The sequence below is a fragment of the Oncorhynchus tshawytscha genome, unplaced genomic scaffold (genome assembly GCF_018296145.1).
Source record: "Oncorhynchus tshawytscha isolate Ot180627B unplaced genomic scaffold, Otsh_v2.0 Un_contig_2685_pilon_pilon, whole genome shotgun sequence".
Taxonomy (NCBI): domain Eukaryota; kingdom Metazoa; phylum Chordata; class Actinopteri; order Salmoniformes; family Salmonidae; genus Oncorhynchus; species Oncorhynchus tshawytscha.
In genome coordinates this window covers 50,001-70,000 of record NW_024609087.1, presented here as the reverse complement: position 1 = coordinate 70,000, position 20,000 = coordinate 50,001, and the positions used below count along the sequence as shown (strand labels likewise).

The window sequence follows — 20,000 nt, the reverse complement described above, 5'->3', positions numbered from 1 at the left end:
AGTAGGGAGTCATTTAGCAGACTCTCTTATCCAGAGAGACTGACAGTAGTGAGTCATTTAACAGACTCTCTTATCAAGAGAGACTTACAGTAGGGAGTCATTTAGCAGACTCTTATCCAGAGAGACTGACAGTAGTGAGTCATTTAACAGACTCTCTTATCAAGAGAGACTGACAGTAGTGAGTCATTTAGCAGACTCTCTTATCCAGAGAGACTGACAGTAGTGAGTCATTTAGCAGACTCTCTTATCAAGAGACTTACAGTAGGGAGTCATTTAGCAGACTCTTATCCAGAGAGACTGACAGTAGTGAGTCATTTAACAGACTCTCTTATCAAGAGAGACTGACAGTAGTGAGTCATTTAGCAGACTCTCTTATCCAGAGAGACTGACAGTAGTGAGTCATTTAGCAGACTCTCTTAAGAGATAAGAGTCTGCTAAATGACTCCCTACTGTCAGTATCTCTGGATCAGAGAGTCTGTTAAATGACTCCCTACTGTCAGTCTCTCTGGATCAGAGAGTCTGCTAAATGACTCACTACTGTCAGTCTCTCTGGATAAGAGAGTCTGCTAAATGACTCCCTAATGTGTCTTCATCTTAAGATCGCTAGGTGGGACAACCACATACTGTGTCTGAGTCATAGTAAGTACATTTTTCAAAATCACACACACACACTCCTTACATTTCTCTGGGAGCCACATCAGGTCTGTTCATTCTGTGTCCTTCCTGGATCATCCTGTAGAATGCTGAACCCACCTGCATACCGGGGTATGGACTGCTGCCTACACACACACACACACAAACACACACACAGAGACAGACACACACACACACACACACACACACACACACACAGTTAGTAAATTCCCCAAACATGTGTTTTTGTGTGCCTTTGTGTGTGTGAGTACATAGACTGTATCCAAGGTTACTATAGTTACCATGTGACCAGTCATCATTCTGAAGGGTTACTATAGTTACCATGTGACTAGTCATCACTCTGAAGGGTTACTATAGTTACCATGTGACCAGTCATCACTCTGAAGGGTTACTATAGTTACCATGTGACCAGACATCACTCTGAAGGGTTACTATAGTTACCATGTGACCAGTCATCACTCTGAAGGGTTACTATAGTTACCATGTGACCAGTCATCACTCTGAAGGGTTACTATAGTTACCATGTGACCAGTCATCACTCTGAAGGGTTACTATAGTTACCATGTGACCAGACATCACTCTGAAGGGTTACTATAGTTACCATGTGACCAGACATCACTCTGAAGGGTTACTATAGTTACCATGTGACCAGTCATCACTCTGAAGGGTTACTATAGTTACCATGTGACCAGTCATCACTCTGAAGGGTTACTATAGTTACCATGTGACCAGACATCACTCTGAAGGGTTACTATAGTTACCATGTGACCAGTCATCACTCTGAAGGGTTACTATAGTTACCATGTGACAAGTCATCACTCTGAAGGGTTACTATAGTTACCATGTGACCAGTCATCACTCTGAAGGGTTACTATAGTTATCATGTGACCAGACATCACTATGAAGGGTTACTATAGTTACCATGTGACCAGTCATCACTCTGAAGGGTTTACTATAGTTACCATGTGACCAGACATCACTCTGAAGGGTTACTATAGTTACCATGTGACCAGTCATCACTCTGAAGGGTTACTATAGTTACCATGTGACCAGTCATCACTCTGAAGGGTTACTATAGTTACCATGTGACCAGTCATCACTCTGAAGGGTTACTATAGTTACCATGTGACCAGTCATCACTCTGAAGGGTTACTATAGTTACCATGTGACCAGACATCACTCTGAAGGGTTACTATAGTTACCATGTGACCAGTCATCACTCTGAAGGGTTACTATAGTTACCATGTGACCAGACATCACTCTGAAGGGTTACTATAGTTACCATGTGACCAGTCATCACTCTGAAGGGTTACTATAGTTACCATGTGACCAGTCATCACTCTGAAGGGTTACTATAGTTACCATGTGACCAGTCATCACTCTGAAGGGTTACTATAGTTACCATGTGACCAGTCATCACTCTGAAGGGTTACTATAGTTACCATGTGACCAGTCATCACTCTGAAGGGTTACTATAGTTACCATGTGACCAGTCATCACTCTGAAGGGTTAAAGGTGATTTTGAGGGTCTTCTAAAGACCCCCACCATTGATTATGTTGTTATTAATAATTAGCTTTACGTGTCATTATACTTATTCTCACTGTATAGCTGAATACTGAGGCCTCTGTCTGTGTCAAGCTCTCTACCAAAACCCACAGCCCCGCGTCTCTGAGAAGAGGTGAGAAAAGGGGACTGTGGATGACAGCGAGACAGAGAGAGAGAGACAAGCTCTCTACCAAAACCCACAGCCCCGCGTCTCTGAGAAGAGGTGAGAAAAGGGGACTGTGGATGACAAAACCCACAAAACCCACAGCCCCGCGTCTCTGAGAAGAGGTGAGAAAAGGGGACTGTGGATGACAGCGAGACACAGAGAGAGACAAGCTCTCTACCAAAACCCGCAGCCCCGCGTCTCTGAGAAGAGGTGAGAAAAGGGGACTGTGGATGACAGCGAGACACAGAGAGAGACAAGCTCTCTACCAAAACCCACAGCCCCGCGTCTCTGAGAAGAGGTGAGAAAAAGGGACTGTGGATGACAGCGAGACAGAGAGAGAGACAAGCTCTCTACCAAAACCCACAGCCCCGCGTCTCTGAGAAGAGGTGAGAAAAAGGGGATTGTGGATGACAGCGAGACACAGAGAGACAGTGTCTGTTTTTCTCTGAAACCAGGGCAGATTTACATCCCGCTGAGACAGGTTCTCAGAAACCTTGTGTTTAGAATAACTGGGTCTTTAAACTGCACATGCAGGGTTTGACACCATGAGGTTTGATCTATAGAAGATCCTGTCTTTATTTTGTTCACAACTCAGGAGAGACATCAGTTGTATGTTGATCTTTGACTTCTGTCAACAGCTGTCTTCTAATTAAAATATATTGTGGAAGGACCACTAGAGGGCAGGCTGGGCTCACGGATAGTAGCCCAACAAGGCATGGGAGACAAGGTAACCAGAGGGCAGGCTGGGCTCACGGATAGCAGCCCAACAAGGTAACCAGAGGGGAGGCTGGGCTCACGGATAGTAGCCCAACAAGGCATGGGAGACAAGGTAACCAGAGGGGAGGCTGGGCTCACGGATAGTAGCCCAACAAGGCATGGGAGACAAGGTAACCAGAGGCAATTAAGCACAGCTGACGGTACTAATGACATACTCTCCTTCCCCTATAAGAGAGAGAATGGAACCAGCAGAGAGTGGAGGGGAAAACTATCTCTGGAAGATGGCCACCGAGAGAGAGGAGCTATCCAGGAAGAACCACTAAGAATGGCCACCGAGAGAGAGGAGCTATCCAGGAAGAACCACTAAGAATGGCCACCGAGAGAGAGGAGCTATCCAGGAAGAACCACTAAGAATGGCCACCGAGAGAGAGGAGCTATCCAGGAAGAACCACTAAGAATGGCCACCGAGAGAGAGGAGGAAGAACTATCCAGGAAGAACCACTAAGAATGGCCACCGAGAGAGAGGAGCTATCCATGAAGAACCACTAAGAATGGCCACCGAGAGAGAGGAGCTATCCAGGAAGAACCACTAAGAATGGCCACCGAGAGAGAGGAGCTATCCAGGAAGAACCACTAAGAATGGCCACCGAGAGAGAGGAGCTATCCATGAAGAACCACTAAGAATGGCCACCGAGAGAGAGGAGCTATCCAGGAAGAACCACTAAGACGGTGACAATCCCGTGACTTGTGTTGTAGTTTAAAGATAATCCTATTGTGTTCCTGTTCCATCTGGAGAAGAAGATGTATGTTTTTCCTTGGAAGATTTATTGATTATGTTGGAGTGTTTGTGTTGACCAAATGCCCTCAATAGAGAACTGTGTTCAATCAAGAAAACCTACTCCGGACTCGTTTATTCCACATTCCCGCTTTAGAGTGACGCCCAATTACTTGGTCCGCTCACAATCTTCATTTTATATATGCACATTTTGAGTATTCCTTATTTGTTAAGTAAATAACGGAGACCAGAAAAGGTGAAAACAACAACTCTCCAAGGTTACTATAGTTACCATGTGACCAGGCATCACTCTCCAAGGTTACTATAGTTACCATGTGACCAGACATCACTCTCCAAGGTGACTATAGATACCATGTGACCAGACATCACTCTCCAAGGTTACTATAGATACCATGTGACCAGACATCAGTCTCCAAGGTGACTATAGTTACCATGTGACCAGACATCAGTCTCCAAGGTTACTATAGATACCATGTGACCAGACATCAGTCTCCAAGGTGACTATAGTTACCATGTGACTATAGATACCATGTGACCAGACATCACTCTCCAAGGTTACTATAGATACCATGTGACCAGACATCAGTCTCCAAGGTGACTATAGTTACCATGTGACCAGACATCAGTTTCCTAGGTGACTATAGATACCATGTGACCAGACATCAGTCTCCAAGGTGACTATAGATACCATGTGACCAGACATCAGTCTCCAAGGTGACTATAGATACCATGTGACCAGACATCACTCTCCAAGGTTACTATAGATACCATGTGACCAGACATCAGTCTCCAAGGTGACTATAGATACCATGTGACCAGACATCAGTTTCCTAGGTGACTATAGATACCATGTGACCAGACATCAGTCTCCAAGGTGACTATAGTTACCATGTGACCAGACATCAGTTTCCAAGGTGACTATAGTTACCATGTGACCAGACATCAGTCTCCAAGGTGACTATAGTTACCATGTGACCAGACATCAGTCTCCAAGGTGACTATAGTTACTATGTGACCAGATATCAGTTTCCAAGGTGACTATAGTTACCATGTGACCAGACAGCCTCCAAGGGGACTATAGATACCATGTGACCAGACATCACTTTCCTAGGTGACTATAGATACCATGTGACCAGACATCAGTCTCCAAGGTGACTATAGTTACCATGTGACCAGACAGTCTCCAAGATGACTATAGTTACCATGTGACCAGACATCAGTCTCCAAGGTGACTATAGTTACCATGTGACCAGACATCAGTGTCCTAGGTGACTATAGTTACCATGTGACCAGACAGTCTCCAAGGTGACTATAGATACCATGTGACCAGACATCAGTCTCCAAGGTGACTATAGTTACCATGTGACCAGACATCAGTCTCCAAGGTGACTATAGTTACCATGTGACCAGACATCAGTCTCCAAGGTGACTATAGTTACCATGTGACCAGACATCAGTCTCCAAGGTGACTATAGATACCATGTGACCAGACATCAGTCTCCAAGGTGACTATAGTTACCATATGACCAGACATCAGTTTCCAAGGTGACTATAGTTACTATGTGACCAGATATCAGTTTCCAAGGTGACTATAGTTACCATGTGACCAGACATCAGTCTCCAAGGTGATCTATAGTTATGTACTGTACATTACCTAAAGAGAATATTTCCCAGAGCAGGATACCGTATGACCAGACATCACTCTCCAAGGTGTAAACACCGTCAAAGATACTCTCTGGAGACATCCACTTCACTGGGAGACGGGCCTGGAACACACAGGAAACGCATCATCAGGGGGAGACAACACCCACGGTAAACGCATCATCAGGGGGAGACAACACCCACGGTAAACGCATCATCAGGGGGAGACAACACCCACGGGAAACGCATCATCAGGGGGAGACAACACCCACGGGAAACGCATCATCAGGGGGAGACAACACCCACAGGAAACGCATCATCGGGGTAAAACAGGAAGTGGCTATTCATTTTAAAAGATAGTTCAGTGGTTTTACTTATTTGGATGTTTCCTTTGCCTTGACCGTCATTGTCCAGAGACGACTATCAACATAAGGAAACACGTCTAAACATGTAAAATGGCCAACGGTCCCTCTGAGATTCCGTTGTGTTACAATGCTTGGGTTTTTACTTGTTGTTCTTTGATGGTAAAACCTGAGCAACCTTCTTGTATTTCACACTCTTTCTATAACAAAAATACACACACACACACACACACACACACACACACACACACACTCACACTACATTGCCTCTGAGGACGTAGTTAGAGTCGGTGGTGATGTCTCGGGCCAGTCCGAAGTCACAGATCTTGGCTACTCTACCCTGAGTCAGCAGAATGTTCCTGGCTGCTAGGTCTCTGTGGATACACTACACACACACACACACACACAGGCACACACACACACAGACAGGCACACACACAGACACACACACAGGCACACACACACACATTTAAAGTAATCAACCATATACAGAAATAACTACATAGAAGACAGAAACACAGACAGCAGCAACTACAACTGTCTCTAACTCAGTGGAGACCTGTCATTCAGGGCAGAGCCCCACTTGTTAAGCTACAAAACATCTCTAACTCAGTGGAGACCTGTCATTCAGGGCAGAGCCCCACTTGTGAAGCACAACACAACATAAAACAAATCACAAGTTGCCTGTTTAGCATTTTATTTTGGCATTAATTCCATGTCACATATCAGTTTGCAAACAACGTAAAAAAAATAAAATAAATAAATAAATCCTTGAGTTAATAAAGCCGTATACAAACATGGTCTCTTTCTTGACAGAAGCCAAAATAAAAATAAGAACTAAAACGTATAAAATAATATATTTTTCATCTCTCTGTATTTCATATTTTATCCTTCAACTCTCCAGAGGCTGAATTGTATCTCACAGGAGAAAGCGTCTGAGTGAGAGAAACAGCGCCCCCTCTGTCTCTCTATGTGTTGGCAATCTATCTGATGCTGTGTGGTCAAAAAGAGTATGACAATGTTGCCGCCAGTAGCATTGAAAGCAACGGAAGCCAGCGAGCATTTGGCCTCCCCTTTGATAAAAAAGGAAAAGTCTAAAATAATAGCCAATCAGCGTTGAGCTAAACTGTGATTGGTCCTGGCGCACCAATAAACAGTGTCAAAGGAAGCCAGCTTGGATTTGGCTGCTGGTTTCCCCAGTGATTTGACTCGTCCCCTTAGGCCTATATATCACTGTGTCAAGGCATATGAACTAAACAGGTTGTAGAGCAAACAAGGTAATAATCTCAACACACAGGTTGTTATATGGCTTTTGGTGCTGGTTTCCCCAGTGATTTGACTCAGGCACCGCTACTGTTTTCTTGGGTAAGGCAGCTCCAAAATGCAGGTGTTTGCATACCAGCTCAGTGCTTTCTGTGGTGGAGGGGCAGCCAACAAAAATACAGAACGTATGGGGGTTGGTAATCTTCTCTAGTTGCGCTCTAGTTGCCATTGTTCCTGTTCCCAAGAAAGCTAAGGTAACTGAGCTAAACGACTACCGCCCCGTAGCACTCACATCCGTCATCATGAAGTGCTTTGAGAGACTAGTCAAGGACCATATCACCTCCACCCTACCTGACACCCTAGACCCACTCCAATTTGCTTACCGCCCAAATAGGTCCACAGACGATGCAATCTCAACCACACTGCACACTGCCCTAACCCATCTGGACAAGAGGAATACCTATGTGAGAATGCTGTTCATCGACTACAGCTCGGCATTCAACACCATAGTACCCTCCAAGCTCGTCATCAAGCTCGAGACCCTGGGTCTCGACCCCGCCCTGTGCAACTGGGTACTGGACTTCCTGACGGGCCGCCCCCAGGTGGTGAGGGTAGGCAACAACATCTCCTCCCCGCTGATCCTCAACACTGGGGCCCCACAAGGGTGCGTTCTGAGCCCTCTCCTGTACTCCCTGTTCACCCACGACTGCGTGGCCACGCACGCCTCCAACTCAATCATCAAGTTTGCGGACGACACAACAGTGGTAGGCTTGATTACCAACAACGACGAGACGGCCTACAGGGAGGAGGTGAGGGCCCTCGGAGTGTGGTGTCAGGAAAATACTGCCAACACACTGTCAATGACACTGACTCTACTCCAGCCACTTTAATCATGGGAATTGATGGGAAATGATGTAAATATATCACTAGCCACTTTAAACAATGCTACCTTATATAATGTTACTTACCCTACATTATTCATCTCATATGCATACGTAGATACTGTACTCTATATCATCGACTGCATCCTTATGTAATACATGTATCACTAGCCACTTTAACTATGCCACTTGGTTTACATACTCATCTCATATGTATATACTGTACTCGATATCATCTACTGTATCTTGCCTATGCTGCTCTGTACCATCACTCATTCATATATCCTTATGTATATATTCTTTATCCCCTTACACTGTGTATAAGACAGTAGTTTTTTGGAATTGTTAGTTAGATTACTTGTTCGTTATTACTGCATTGTCGGAACTAGAAGCACAAGCATTTTGCTACACTCGCATTAACATCTGCTAACCATGTGTATGTGACAAATAAAATTTGATTTGATTTTGATTTGATTTGATTGGCTCAGTGGTCTGTCACTCATGTGGACACTAAGTCACCGCAGAATCTACAGGGAGAGCTAGGCAGTTAAATTCCCCTTTGAGTGCTGCCATAGATTTACATTAGAAGTGCCCGTCCAAGAAGGCTCAAGGTCATTGGCCACAGATAAAATGACGTCAAATCACATTATATCGACTGTAGCTTTGATTGGACTTATCATGTTACTTTCAAAATCTAAGCTAGCAACTAAACAAGCATCATGAATCAATCTACAAGCAAATCCTTTTCAATCCTTGTCGTATGAAGAGAAATTGTTGATAAAACAGATTGGTACTGATCAGTCATTGGACGTAAAATCGCAAATTCAACAATGAGTGGTTTGGAAATAATCAGTGTCTAACTACGAGCGGTGCAAAGAAACCACCATTTTGCTTCCCCTGCCTGCTATTCAGTGGAGATGGTGTGTTTGGTCCAAGTCTGGGTTTAAGGATTTAAAACATCTGTCTGAAAGGGTCTATTCTCCGAGCTTAATTAAAAGGTGATGAGTGAGACGCTTACAGAAGCTACAACAAAACATGCTAACATGCTAACATGGGCTCACCATTACCAATGACAAGGGAGAGCGTGTTAGCATGCTAGAGTGTTAGCATGCTAGTGTGTTAGCATGCTAGAGTGTTAGCATGCTAGTGTGTTAGCATGCTAGCGTGTTAGTGTAACCGATGTGAAATGGCTAGCTAGTTAGCGGTGGTGCGCGCTAATAGCGTTTCAATCGGTGACGTCACTCGCTCTGAGACCTTGAAGTAGTTGTTCCCCTTTGCTCTACAAGGGCCGCGGCTTTTGTGAAGCGATGGTTAACGACGCTTCGAGGGTGGCTGTTGTCGATGTGTGCAGAGGGTCTCTGGTTCGCGTCCGGGTATGGGCGAGGGGACGGTCTAAAGTTATACGTGTGTGTGTGTGTGTGTGTGTGTGTGTGTTCCTCAGAACCTTACATTCTTAGAGGTGATGTACTCCATGCCCTTAGCCACCTGGTAGGAGAAGCTCAGTAGATCCTCTGTGTCCACAGACAACTCATCTATACTCAGACACCCCTTATCATCTAGAGAGAGAGGAGAGAGAGGGGGAGAGGGGGAGAGAGGGAGAGAGAGGAAGAGGGGGAAGAGGGGAGAGAGAGAGAGAGGGAGAGGGGAGAGAGGAAGAGAGAGAGGGAGAGGGGAGAGAGGAAAAGGGGAGGAGAGAAAGAGGGAGAGAGGGAGAGAGAGAGAGAGAGAGAGGGTAAGAAAGAGGGAGAGGGTATGAGAGAGGGAGGGGAGAGGGAGAGGGGAGGAGAGAAAGAGGGAGAGAGGGAGAGAGAGGAGAGAGAGGGAAAGAAAGAGGGAGAGGGTAGGAGAGAGGGAGGGGGAGAGAGAGGGAGAGGGGAGGAGAGAAAGAGAAAGAGAAAGGGGAGAGGGGAGGGGAGAGAGGAGAAGAGAGGGTAGGAGAGAAAGAGGGAGAGGGTAGGAGAGAAAGAGGGAGAGGGTAGGAGAGAGGGTAGGACAGAAAGAGGGAGAGGGTAGAAGAGAGGGTAGGAGAGAAAGAGGGAGAGGGGAGGAGAGAAAGAGGGAGAGGGTAGAAGAGAGGGTAGGAGAGAGGTTAGGAGAGAAAGAGGGAGAGGGTAGGAGAAAAAGAGGGAGAGGGTAGCAGAGAGGGTAGGACAGAAAGAGGGAGAGAGAAGGGAGAAAGAAAGATATTTAACCCATATTGTCAGCGATATATTCATGTTAAATGTTAATATTAAATATGAAATGTTTTTGGATGAATCCACATGAGTCTTTGATTAAAGGGAATCATGTGAGAGGACTACACTATGGATTTATACAGGATTATGGTGCATGGTGGGAAATGTAGTTTTACCTGACTGGGAGGACGGACGCATAGGCATGTAACTGCTACCGTTCCCATCTCTACACACACACACACACACACACACACACACACACACACACACAGAGAGAGAGAAAAATGAAACAGACATATTATAATGAGTAAAGTACAACACACACACACACACACCACACAGAGACACACACACACACACCACACAGAGACACACACACACACACACAGACACAGACACACACACACCAGACACAGACACACACACACAACACACACACACACCTCTGTGGTTCTCGGGGGTTGTTGATGTTGCGGTAGTACCCATCAGCAGCCTGGGCGCTGAAGAACGTCTCTCTCTTCCTTCGCAGAAAGTTGAGCAGATCTCCATAGCAACAGTACTCTGTGATCACCAGCGTCGGCCCTGACAGGAAATAAATGATCTGGGTGAGAGTTCACACAGCAGGACGGGACCACAAACTGTCATACGACTCCTTCTGCCAGGGTAGCCTAGTGGTTAGAGCGTTGGACTAGTAAACGAAAGGTTACAAGTTCAAATCCCTGAGCTGACAATGTACAAATATGTCGTTCTGCCCCTGAACAGGCAGTTAACCCACTGTTCCTAGGCCGTCATTGAAAATAAGAATCTGTTCATAATTAACTGACTTGCCTAGTTAAATAAAGGTTAAAATATATATATATATAAACTTTGAAGTTTATAAAGAAAGCTCAAATTGATTATTGCTTACGAAGCAAATTAAGTGAGTAGATGCCTAAATGTAGGTTCTATGTGGACTAAATTCAGAAACTCTGTTCATTGAATGTGCTTTCCAACGAGTCCAGGATCTGGTAAAACATCCCTTAATCTGGATCTGGTAAAACATCCCTTAATCTGGATCTGTTAATCTGGATCTGGTAAAACATCCCTTAATCTGGATCTGGTAAAACACCCCTTAATCTGGATCTGTTAATCTGGATCTGGTAAAACATCCCTTAATCTGGATCTGTTAATCTGGATTTGGTAAAACATCCCTGGATCTGGTAAAACACCCCTTAATCTGGATCTGGCAAAACACCCCTTAATCTGGATCTGGTAAAACATCCCTTAATCTGGATCTGTTCATCTGGATCTGGTAAAACATCCCTTAATCTGGATTTGTTCATCTGGATCTGGTAAAACATCCCTTAATCTGGATCTGGCAAAACACCCCTTAATCTGGATCTGGTAAAACATCCCTTAATCTGGATTTGTTCATCTGGATCTGGTAAAACATCCCTTAATCTGGATCTGGTAAAACACCCCTTAATCTGGATTTGTTCATCTGGATCTGGTAAAACATCCCTTAATGGAAATCTCTTACTTAATGCTCAACTGGAAAGTATAGAGATGTTTTAGCATATCTTGGGAGAACCAGTTAGTATGACTACTGTGGACCCTCTGACTTTTACCATAGAGTCGATGACCTCTCACCTCCCACAGTGCAAGCTCCCAGCAGGTTGACGATGTTGACGTGGTTGCCAAGGTAACTGAGAACCTTCAGCTCCGACATCAGAGCCTCCTTCTCGGTGGAGTGGGCGCTCGCTGCGGTGACATCATCGTTACAATGACATCGTCATCGCTTTAAATACGAAGAAGAAAAAGATGCAAAGGACTCTCTCTCTCTCTCTCTCTGTCTCTCTCTCTCTCTCTCTCTCTCTCTGTCTCTCTCTCTCTCTCTCTCTGTCTCTGTCTGTCTCTCTCCCTCTCTCTCTCTCTCTCTGTCTCTCTCTCTCTCTGTCTCTCTCTCTCTCTCTCTCTGTCTCTCTCTGTCTCTCTCTCTCTGTCTCTCTCTCTGTCTCTCTCTCTCTCTCTCTCTCTCTCTCTCTCTCTCTCTGTCTCTCTCTGTCTCTCTCTCTCTCTCTCTCTCTCTCTCTCTCTCTGTCTCCCTCTGTCTCTCTCTCTCTCTCTCTGTCTCTCTCTCTCTCTCTGTCTCTCTCTCTCTCTCATCTCTCTCCCTCTGGGTCTCTGTCTCTCTGTCTCTCTCTCTCTCTGTCTCTCTCTCTGTCTCTCTCTCTGTCTCTCTCTCTGTCTCCTCTGGGTCTCTCTCTGTCTCTCTCTCTGTCTCTCTCTCTGTCTGTCTCTCTCTCTCTGTCTCTCTCTCACTCTCTCACACTCACTCACTGGGTCTAGCTACTCACTCTCTCTGTCTCTGTTTGAGCATCTTGACAGCGACAGTCATGACTGTCTCTCTCTCTCTGAGTCTCAGAACAGAGTCCATCTCTCTGGCTCTCTCTCACCTCCTTACTCTCTCCTGAACTCTCTCTCTCTCTGTCTCTGTCTCTCTGTCTCTCTCTCTGTCTCTCTCTCTGTCTCTCTCTCTGTCTCTCACACACACACACACACATAGCTACTCACGTTTGAGCATCTTGACAGCGACAGTCATGACGGAGTCAGCAGAACAGAGTCCATAGGCTGTAGCTCTCACCACCTTACCGAAGGCCCCTGAACCCAGGGTCTTACCTAAACAGACACACACACATTTCAGCTGGTTTAAAATCTCCCTGACACTACGGCTGATGTGAGAGTGGGCTTGCAGGCTGGGTCTGAGTCTATATTAGTCTTTGTGGTTTAAGTCCTGGCTGTTGTGAGAGTGGGCTTGCAGGCTGGGTCTGAGTCTATATTCGTCTTTGTGGTTTAAGTCCTGGCTGTTGTGAGAGTGGGCTTGCAGGCTGGGTCTGAGTCTATATTAGTCTTTGTGGTTTAAGTCCTGGCTGTTGTGAGAGTGGGCTTGCAGGCTGGGTCTGAGTCTATTAGTCTTTGTGGTTAATCCCTGGCTGTTGTGAGAGTGGGCTTGCAGGCCGGGTCTGAGTCAGACTGAAACTACATGATGAGAAGTAACCACTGTCTGGTTTTGACATGTTGATCTTGTGAGACGGTGGACAGCTGGAGGACTTGTAGTGAGTGCGTCAGTGTTGGGGGTTATACAGGAATAATATCATGTTTTTGCGGTAACTAGTCATTGGAGTAATTATATTAGTTACTGATCAAAGATAAGTTGTCGTTACTTTAGTTATCATTCCCTTTCTATTACAGCTGTTGATATCAATATATACACCCCCACCTCCACCCTCACCTCCACCTCCACCCTCACCTCCACCTCCACCCTCACCTCCACCTCCACCCTCACCTCCACCTCCACCCTCACCTCCACCTCCACCCCACCTCCACCTCCACCCTCACCTCCACCCCACCCCCACCCTCCACCTCCACCCTCACCTCCACCCCACCCTCACCTCCACCCCCCCTCCACCCCCCCCCACCCCCCACCCCACCCCCACCCCCACCCCACCTCCACCCCACCCCACCCCACCTCCACCCCCACCCCCACCCCCACCTCCACCCCCACCCCACCCTCACCCCCACCCCACCCCCCACCTCCACCCCCACCCCCACCCCCACCCCCAGCCCCACCTCCAGCCCCCCACCTCCACCCCAGCCCCCACCTCCACCCCAGTCCCCACCCCCCGCCCCAGCCCAACCCCCCACCTCCACCTCCACCCCCAGCCCAACCCCCACCCGATTCAAATGTTTTTCATCCTCTCACCAAGTTCCTGTTTACACATACTAGTACTAACAGCTTCAGTGAGGGAGATGAAACATGACAGAAGAGGATAAAAGAGAGAAGAGGCTAGGTTTCTCAGAGAGGAAGTAACTCTCATTATGTTGATCTGATTGGACGACATGACCAGAGAATATAGATGAAGATGACTGAAGGACTACCTCACCCAAACAACCAAGGCTCGTAGCGAAAACCCCCCCAGAGGCCCGAGCACTGAAGATGACTGAAAGCCTACCTCACCCAAACAACCAAGGCTCGTAGCGAAAACCCTCCCAGAGGCCCGAGCAACTGAAGATGACTGAAGGACTACCTCACCCAAACAACCAAGGCTCGTAGCGAAAACCCCCCCAGAGGCCTGTAAGTATGTAGTAGAGGTATGTAGTAGAGGTATGTAATAGAGGTATGTAGTAGAGGTATGCAGTAGAGGTATGTAGTAGAGGTATGTAGTAGAGGTATGCAATAGAGGTATGCAGTAGAGGTATGCAGTAGAGGTATGCAGTAGAGGTATGCAATAGAGGTATGTAGTAGAGGTATGTAGTAGAGGTATGTAGTAGAGGTATGTAGTAGAGGTATGTAGTAGAGGTATGTAGTAGAGGTATGTAGTAGAGGTATGTAGTAGAGATATGTAATAGAGGTATGTAGTAGAGGTATGTAGTAGAGATATGTAGTAGAGGTATGTAGTAGAGGTATGTAATAGAGGTATGCAGTAGAGGTATGCAGTAGAGGTATGTAGTAGAGGTATGTAGTAGAGGTATCTAGTAGAGGTATGTAATAGAGGTATATAGTAGAGATATGTAATTGAGGTATGTAGTAGAGGTATGTAGTAGAGGTATGTAATAGAGGTATGTAATAGAGGTATGTAATAGAGGTATGCAGTAGAGGTATGTAATAGAGGTATGTAGTAGAGGTATCTAGTAGAGGTATGTAATAGAGGTATATAGTAGAGATATGTAATAGAGGTATGTAGTAGAGGTATGCAGTAGAGGTATGTAATAGAGGTATGTAGTAGAGGTATGCAGTAGAGGTATGTAATAGAGGTATGTTGTAGAGGTATCTAGTAGAGGTATGTAATAGAGGTATATAGTAGAGATATGTAATTGAGGTATGTAGTAGAGGTATGTAATAGAGGTATGTAATAGAGGTATGTAATAGAGGTATGCAGTAGAGGTATGCAGTAGAGGTATGTAATAGAGGTATGTAGTAGAGGTATCTAGTAGAGGTATGTAATAGAGGTATATAGTAGAGATATGTAATAGAGGTATGTAGTAGAGGTATGCAGTAGAGGTATGTAATAGAGGTATGTAGTAGAGGTATGCAGTAGAGGTATGTAATAGAGGTATGTTGTAGAGGTATCTAGTAGAGGTATGTAATAGAGGTATGTAGTAGAGATATGTAATAGAGGTATGTAGTAGAGGTATGTAGTAGAGATATGTAGTAGAGGTATGTAGTAGAGGTATGTAGTAGAGGTATGTAGTAGAGGTATGTAGTAGAGGTATGTAGTAGAGATATGTAATAGAGTTATGTAGTAGAGATATGTAGTAGAGATATGTAAGAGGTATGTAGTAGAGGTATGTAGTAGAGGTATGTAATAGAGGTATGTAGTAGAGGTATGTAGTAAAGGTGTTGTGTTGGTGTATAGGCCTATGTAATGTAGGTAATATACTATTTAAAAAATGTAATTAAATTGTAACTACCCCAACACCGGTGTATGTGTGTGTATGTATGTGTGTCGTACCAAAGCGTAGTTTCTGTCTGGGAAATTCCCACTTGGCGTCGTAGGGCAGCTGGGTGGGGTCGACGTAGATGTAGTTGTTGCCGTGGATACTGTCAATCACCTTCCACTGAATCTGGAACTTGGGCTTCTGTTGGGGTCGGAGGTCAATGATCGATACGTTGAATAACGTGATGATGTCATAATCAACAAAGGGGATATACGTCTTCTTTAGAAAAATAATGAACCTCCGACGCGCTACCGGAACGGACCTTCCACAGAGTTACATTATTTTCCAGAGAACGCATAGAAACCCGAGTTGATTATAAACCCTTTTAGACCATGGCTATAATTTAACACATTTGGCATGAAAAAAAAATGTTCAATTTGCAGGTTAGAAATGTTTTCAACATGAACTGAAGTAGCTAGAATGTTGACTAGATCGCTACAGTAGTTGCCGCGGTAACCAAACAAACGGGCTTGTTGGTCAGTCAGTCAGCCAATCAGCCAGCCAGCCAATCAATCAGCCAGCCAGTCAGTCAGCCAATCAGTCAGCCAGTCAGTCAGCCAATCAGTCAGCCAGTCAGTCAGCCAGCCAGCCAATCAATCAATCAGCCAGCCAGTCAGCCAGTCAGTCAGTCAGCCAATCAGTCAGCCAGTCAGCCAATCAGTCAGCCAGTCAGCCAGTCAGCCAGCCAGTCAGCCAATCTATAACAGGGTACAGTACCTGAAGGTATTTGTAGAGGAGAACCACCAGTGTGATGCTCAGTATCACAGCTGTAACAACCACACCAGTCAGTCAGCCAGCCAGCCAGCCAGCCAGTCAGCCAGTCAGTCAGTCTATAACAGGGTACAGTACCTGAAGGTATTTGTAGGGGAGAACCACCAGTGTGATGCTCAGTATCACAGCTGTAACAACCACACCAGTCAGCCAGTCAGTCAGCCAGTCAGCCAGTCAGTCAGCCAGTCAGTCAGCCAGTCAGCCAGTCAGTCAGTCTATAACAGGGTACAGTACCTGAAGGTATTTGTGGAGGAGAACCACCAGTGTGATGCTCAGTATAACAGCTGTAACAACCACACCAGTCAGTCAGTCAGCCAGTCAGCCAGTCAGTCAGTCTATAACAGGGTACAGTACCTGAAGGTATTTGTAGAGGAGAACCACCAGTGTGATGCTCAGTATCACAGCTGTAACAAACACACCAGTCAGCCAGTCAGCCAGCCAGCCAGCCAGTCAGCCAGTCAGTCAGCCAGCCAGTCAGCCAGCCAGTCAGTCAGCCAGCCAGTCAGCCAGTCAGTCAGTCAGTCTATAACAGGGCACAGTACCTGAAGGTATTTGTAGAGGAGAACCACCAGTGTGATGCTCAGTATCACAGCTGTAACAAACACACCAGTCAGCCAGTCAGCCAGCCAGCCAGCCAGCCGGTCAACCAGTCAGCCAGTCAGTCAGTCTATAACAGGGTACAGTACCTGAAGGTATTTGTAGAGGAGAACCACCAGTGTGATGCTCAGTATCACAGCTGTAACAACCACACCAGTCAGCCAGCCAGTCAGCCAGTCAGTCAGCCAGCCAGTCAGTCAGCCAGCCAGTCAGTCAGTCAGTCAGTCAGTCAGTCAGTCAGTCAGCCAGCCAGCCAGTCAGTCTTGAACAGGGTACAGTACCTGAAGGTATTTGTAGAGGAGAACCACCAGTGTGATGCTCAGTATCACAGCTGTAACAACCACACCAGCCAGCCAGCCAGCCAGTCAGCCAGTCAGTCCAGTCAGTCAGTCAGTCAGTCAGTCAGTCAGTCTATAACAGGGTACAGTACCTGAAGGTATTTGTAGAGGAGAACCACCAGTGTGATGCTCAGTATAACAGCTGTAACAACCACACCAGTCAGTCAGCAGCCAGCCAGCCAGCCAGCCAGTCAGTCAGTCAGTCAGCCAATCAGTCAGTCAGCCAATCAGCCAATCAGCCAGTCAGTCAGCCAGCCAGTCAGCCAATCAGCCAGTCAGCCAATCAGTCAGTCAGCCAATCAACCAATCAGTCAGCCAGTCTATAACAAGGTACAGTACCTGAAGGTATTTGTAGAGGAGAACCACCAGTGTGATGCTCAGTATCACAGCTGTAACAACCACACCAGTCAGCCAGTCAGCCAGCCAGTCAGCCAGCCAGTCAGCCAGCCAGTCAGCCAGCCAGTCAGCCAGCCAGTCAGCCAGCCAGTCAGTCAGCCAATCAGCCAGTCAGCCAATCAGCCAATCAGTCAGCCAATCAGCCAGTCAGTCAGCCAGCCAGCCAGCCAGCCAATCAGTCAGCCAGTCAGTCTATAACAGGGTACAGTACCTGAAGGTATTTGTAGAGGAGAACCACCAGTGTGATGCTCAGTATCACAGCTGTAACAACCACACCAGTCAGCAGGGGGGTGAAGAGCTTATGGGGCACGGTGCGCTCTGTATGGACACACACACACACACACACACACACACACACACACACACACACACACACACACTATAATAACCTGAGTATACATTAAGAATACCTTCCTAATATTGAGTTGCAGACTTTGTGTTTTTTTTATATGATGAACATAGGCAGTGTGTTATTGTGGTGTGGTACGAGCTGCAGTCCACACAGAGAGGAGACAGCAGTGTTATTGTGGTGTGGTACGAGCTGCAGTCCAAACAGAGAGGAGACAGCAGTGTTATTGTGGTGTGGTACGAGCTGCAGTCCAAACAGAGAGGAGACAGCAGTGTTATTGTGGTGTGGTACGAGCTGCAGTCCACACAGAGAGGAGACAGCAGTGTTATTGTGGTGTGGTACGAGCTGCAGTCCACACAGAGAGGAGACAGCAGTGTTATTGTGGTGTGGTACGAGCTGCAGTCCACACAGAGAGGAGACAGCAGTGTTATTGTGGTGTGGTACGAGCTGCAGTCCACACAGAGAGGAGACAGCAGTGTTATTGTGGTGTGGTATGAGCTGCAGTCCACACAGAGAGGAGACAGCAGTGTTATTGTGGTGTGGTACGAGCTGCAGTCCACACAGAGAGGAGACAGCAGTGTTATTGTGGTGTGGTACGAGCTGCAGTCCACACAGAGAGGAGACAGCAGTGTTATTGTGGTGTGGTATGAGCTGCAGTCCACACAGAGAGGAGACAGCAGTGTTATTGTGGTGTGGTACGAGCTGCAGTCCACACAGAGAGGAGACAGCAGTGTTATTGTGGTGTGGTACGAGCTGCAGTCCACACAGAGAGGAGACAGCAGTGTTATTGTGGTGTGGTATGAGCTGCAGTCCACACAGAGAGGAGACAGCAGTGTTATTGTGGTGTGGTATGAACTGCAGTCCACACAGAGAGGAGACAGCAGTGTTATTGTGGTGTGGTACGAGCTGCAGTCCAAACCCACCGCCCACACAGAGAGGAGACAGCAGTGTTATTGTGGTGTGGTACGAGCTGCAGTCCACACAGAGAGGAGACAGCAGTGTTATTGTGGTGTGGTACGAGCTGCAGTCCACACAGAGAGGAGACAGCAGTGTTATTGTGGTGTGGTACGAGCTGCAGTCCACACAGAGAGGAGACAGCAGTGTTATTGTGGTGTGGTATGAGCTGCAGTCCACACAGAGAGGAGACAGCAGTGTTATTGTGGTGTGGTACGAGCTGCAGTCCACACAGAGAGGAGACAGCAGTGTTATTGTGGTGTGGTATGAGCTGCAGTCCACACAGAGAGGAGACAGCAGTGTTATTGTGGTGTGGTACGAGCTGCAGTCCACACAGAGAGGAGACAGCAGTGTTATTGTGGTGTGGTACGAGCTGCAGTCCAAACCCACCGCCCACACAGAGGAGACAGCAGTGTTATTGTGGTGTGGTATGAACTGCAGTCCACACAGAGAGGAGACAGCAGTGTTATTGTGGTGTGGTATGAGCTGCAGTCCACACAGAGAGGAGACAGCAGTGTTATTGTGGTGTGGTACTGAGCTGCAGTCCACACAGAGAGGAGACAGCAGTGTTATTGTGGTGTGGTACGAGCTGCAGTCCACACAGAGAGGAGACAGCAGTGTTATTGTGGTGTGGTACGAACTGCAGTCCACACAGAGAGGAGACAGCAGTGTTATTGTGGTGTGGTACGAGCTGCAGTCCACACAGAGAGGAGACAGCAGTGTTATTGTGGTGTGGTACGAGCTGCAGTCCACACAGAGAGGAGACAGCAGTGTTATTGTGGTGTGGTATGAGCTGCAGTCCACACAGAGAGCAGACAGCAGTGTTATTGTGGTGTGGTACGAGCTGCAGTCCAAACCCACCGCCCACACAGAGAGGAGACAGCAGTGTTATTGTGGTGTGGTATGAACTGCAGGCC

The 20,000-nt window shown here is 46.7% G+C and overlaps 1 protein-coding gene across 1 annotated transcript in view; it reads right to left on the bottom strand.

Moving 5' to 3' along the window:
* Positions 1-20,000, bottom strand: part of LOC112217226 (mast/stem cell growth factor receptor kita-like) — a 64,630-nt gene that overhangs the window by 1,928 nt on the left and 42,702 nt on the right. Inside the window, exons 10-19 of the mRNA XM_042314149.1 lie at positions 17,992-18,098; positions 15,693-15,819; positions 12,754-12,858; positions 11,830-11,940; positions 10,644-10,782; positions 10,377-10,426; positions 9,476-9,582; positions 6,145-6,267; positions 5,534-5,645; positions 680-779 (exon numbers count right to left, since the gene is read on the bottom strand). Of these exons, the coding sequence (XP_042170083.1) occupies positions 680-779; positions 5,534-5,645; positions 6,145-6,267; positions 9,476-9,582; positions 10,377-10,426; positions 10,644-10,782; positions 11,830-11,940; positions 12,754-12,858; positions 15,693-15,819; positions 17,992-18,098 (1,081 nt within the window). The remainder of the gene's footprint in view (positions 1-679; positions 780-5,533; positions 5,646-6,144; positions 6,268-9,475; positions 9,583-10,376; positions 10,427-10,643; positions 10,783-11,829; positions 11,941-12,753; positions 12,859-15,692; positions 15,820-17,991; positions 18,099-20,000) is intronic.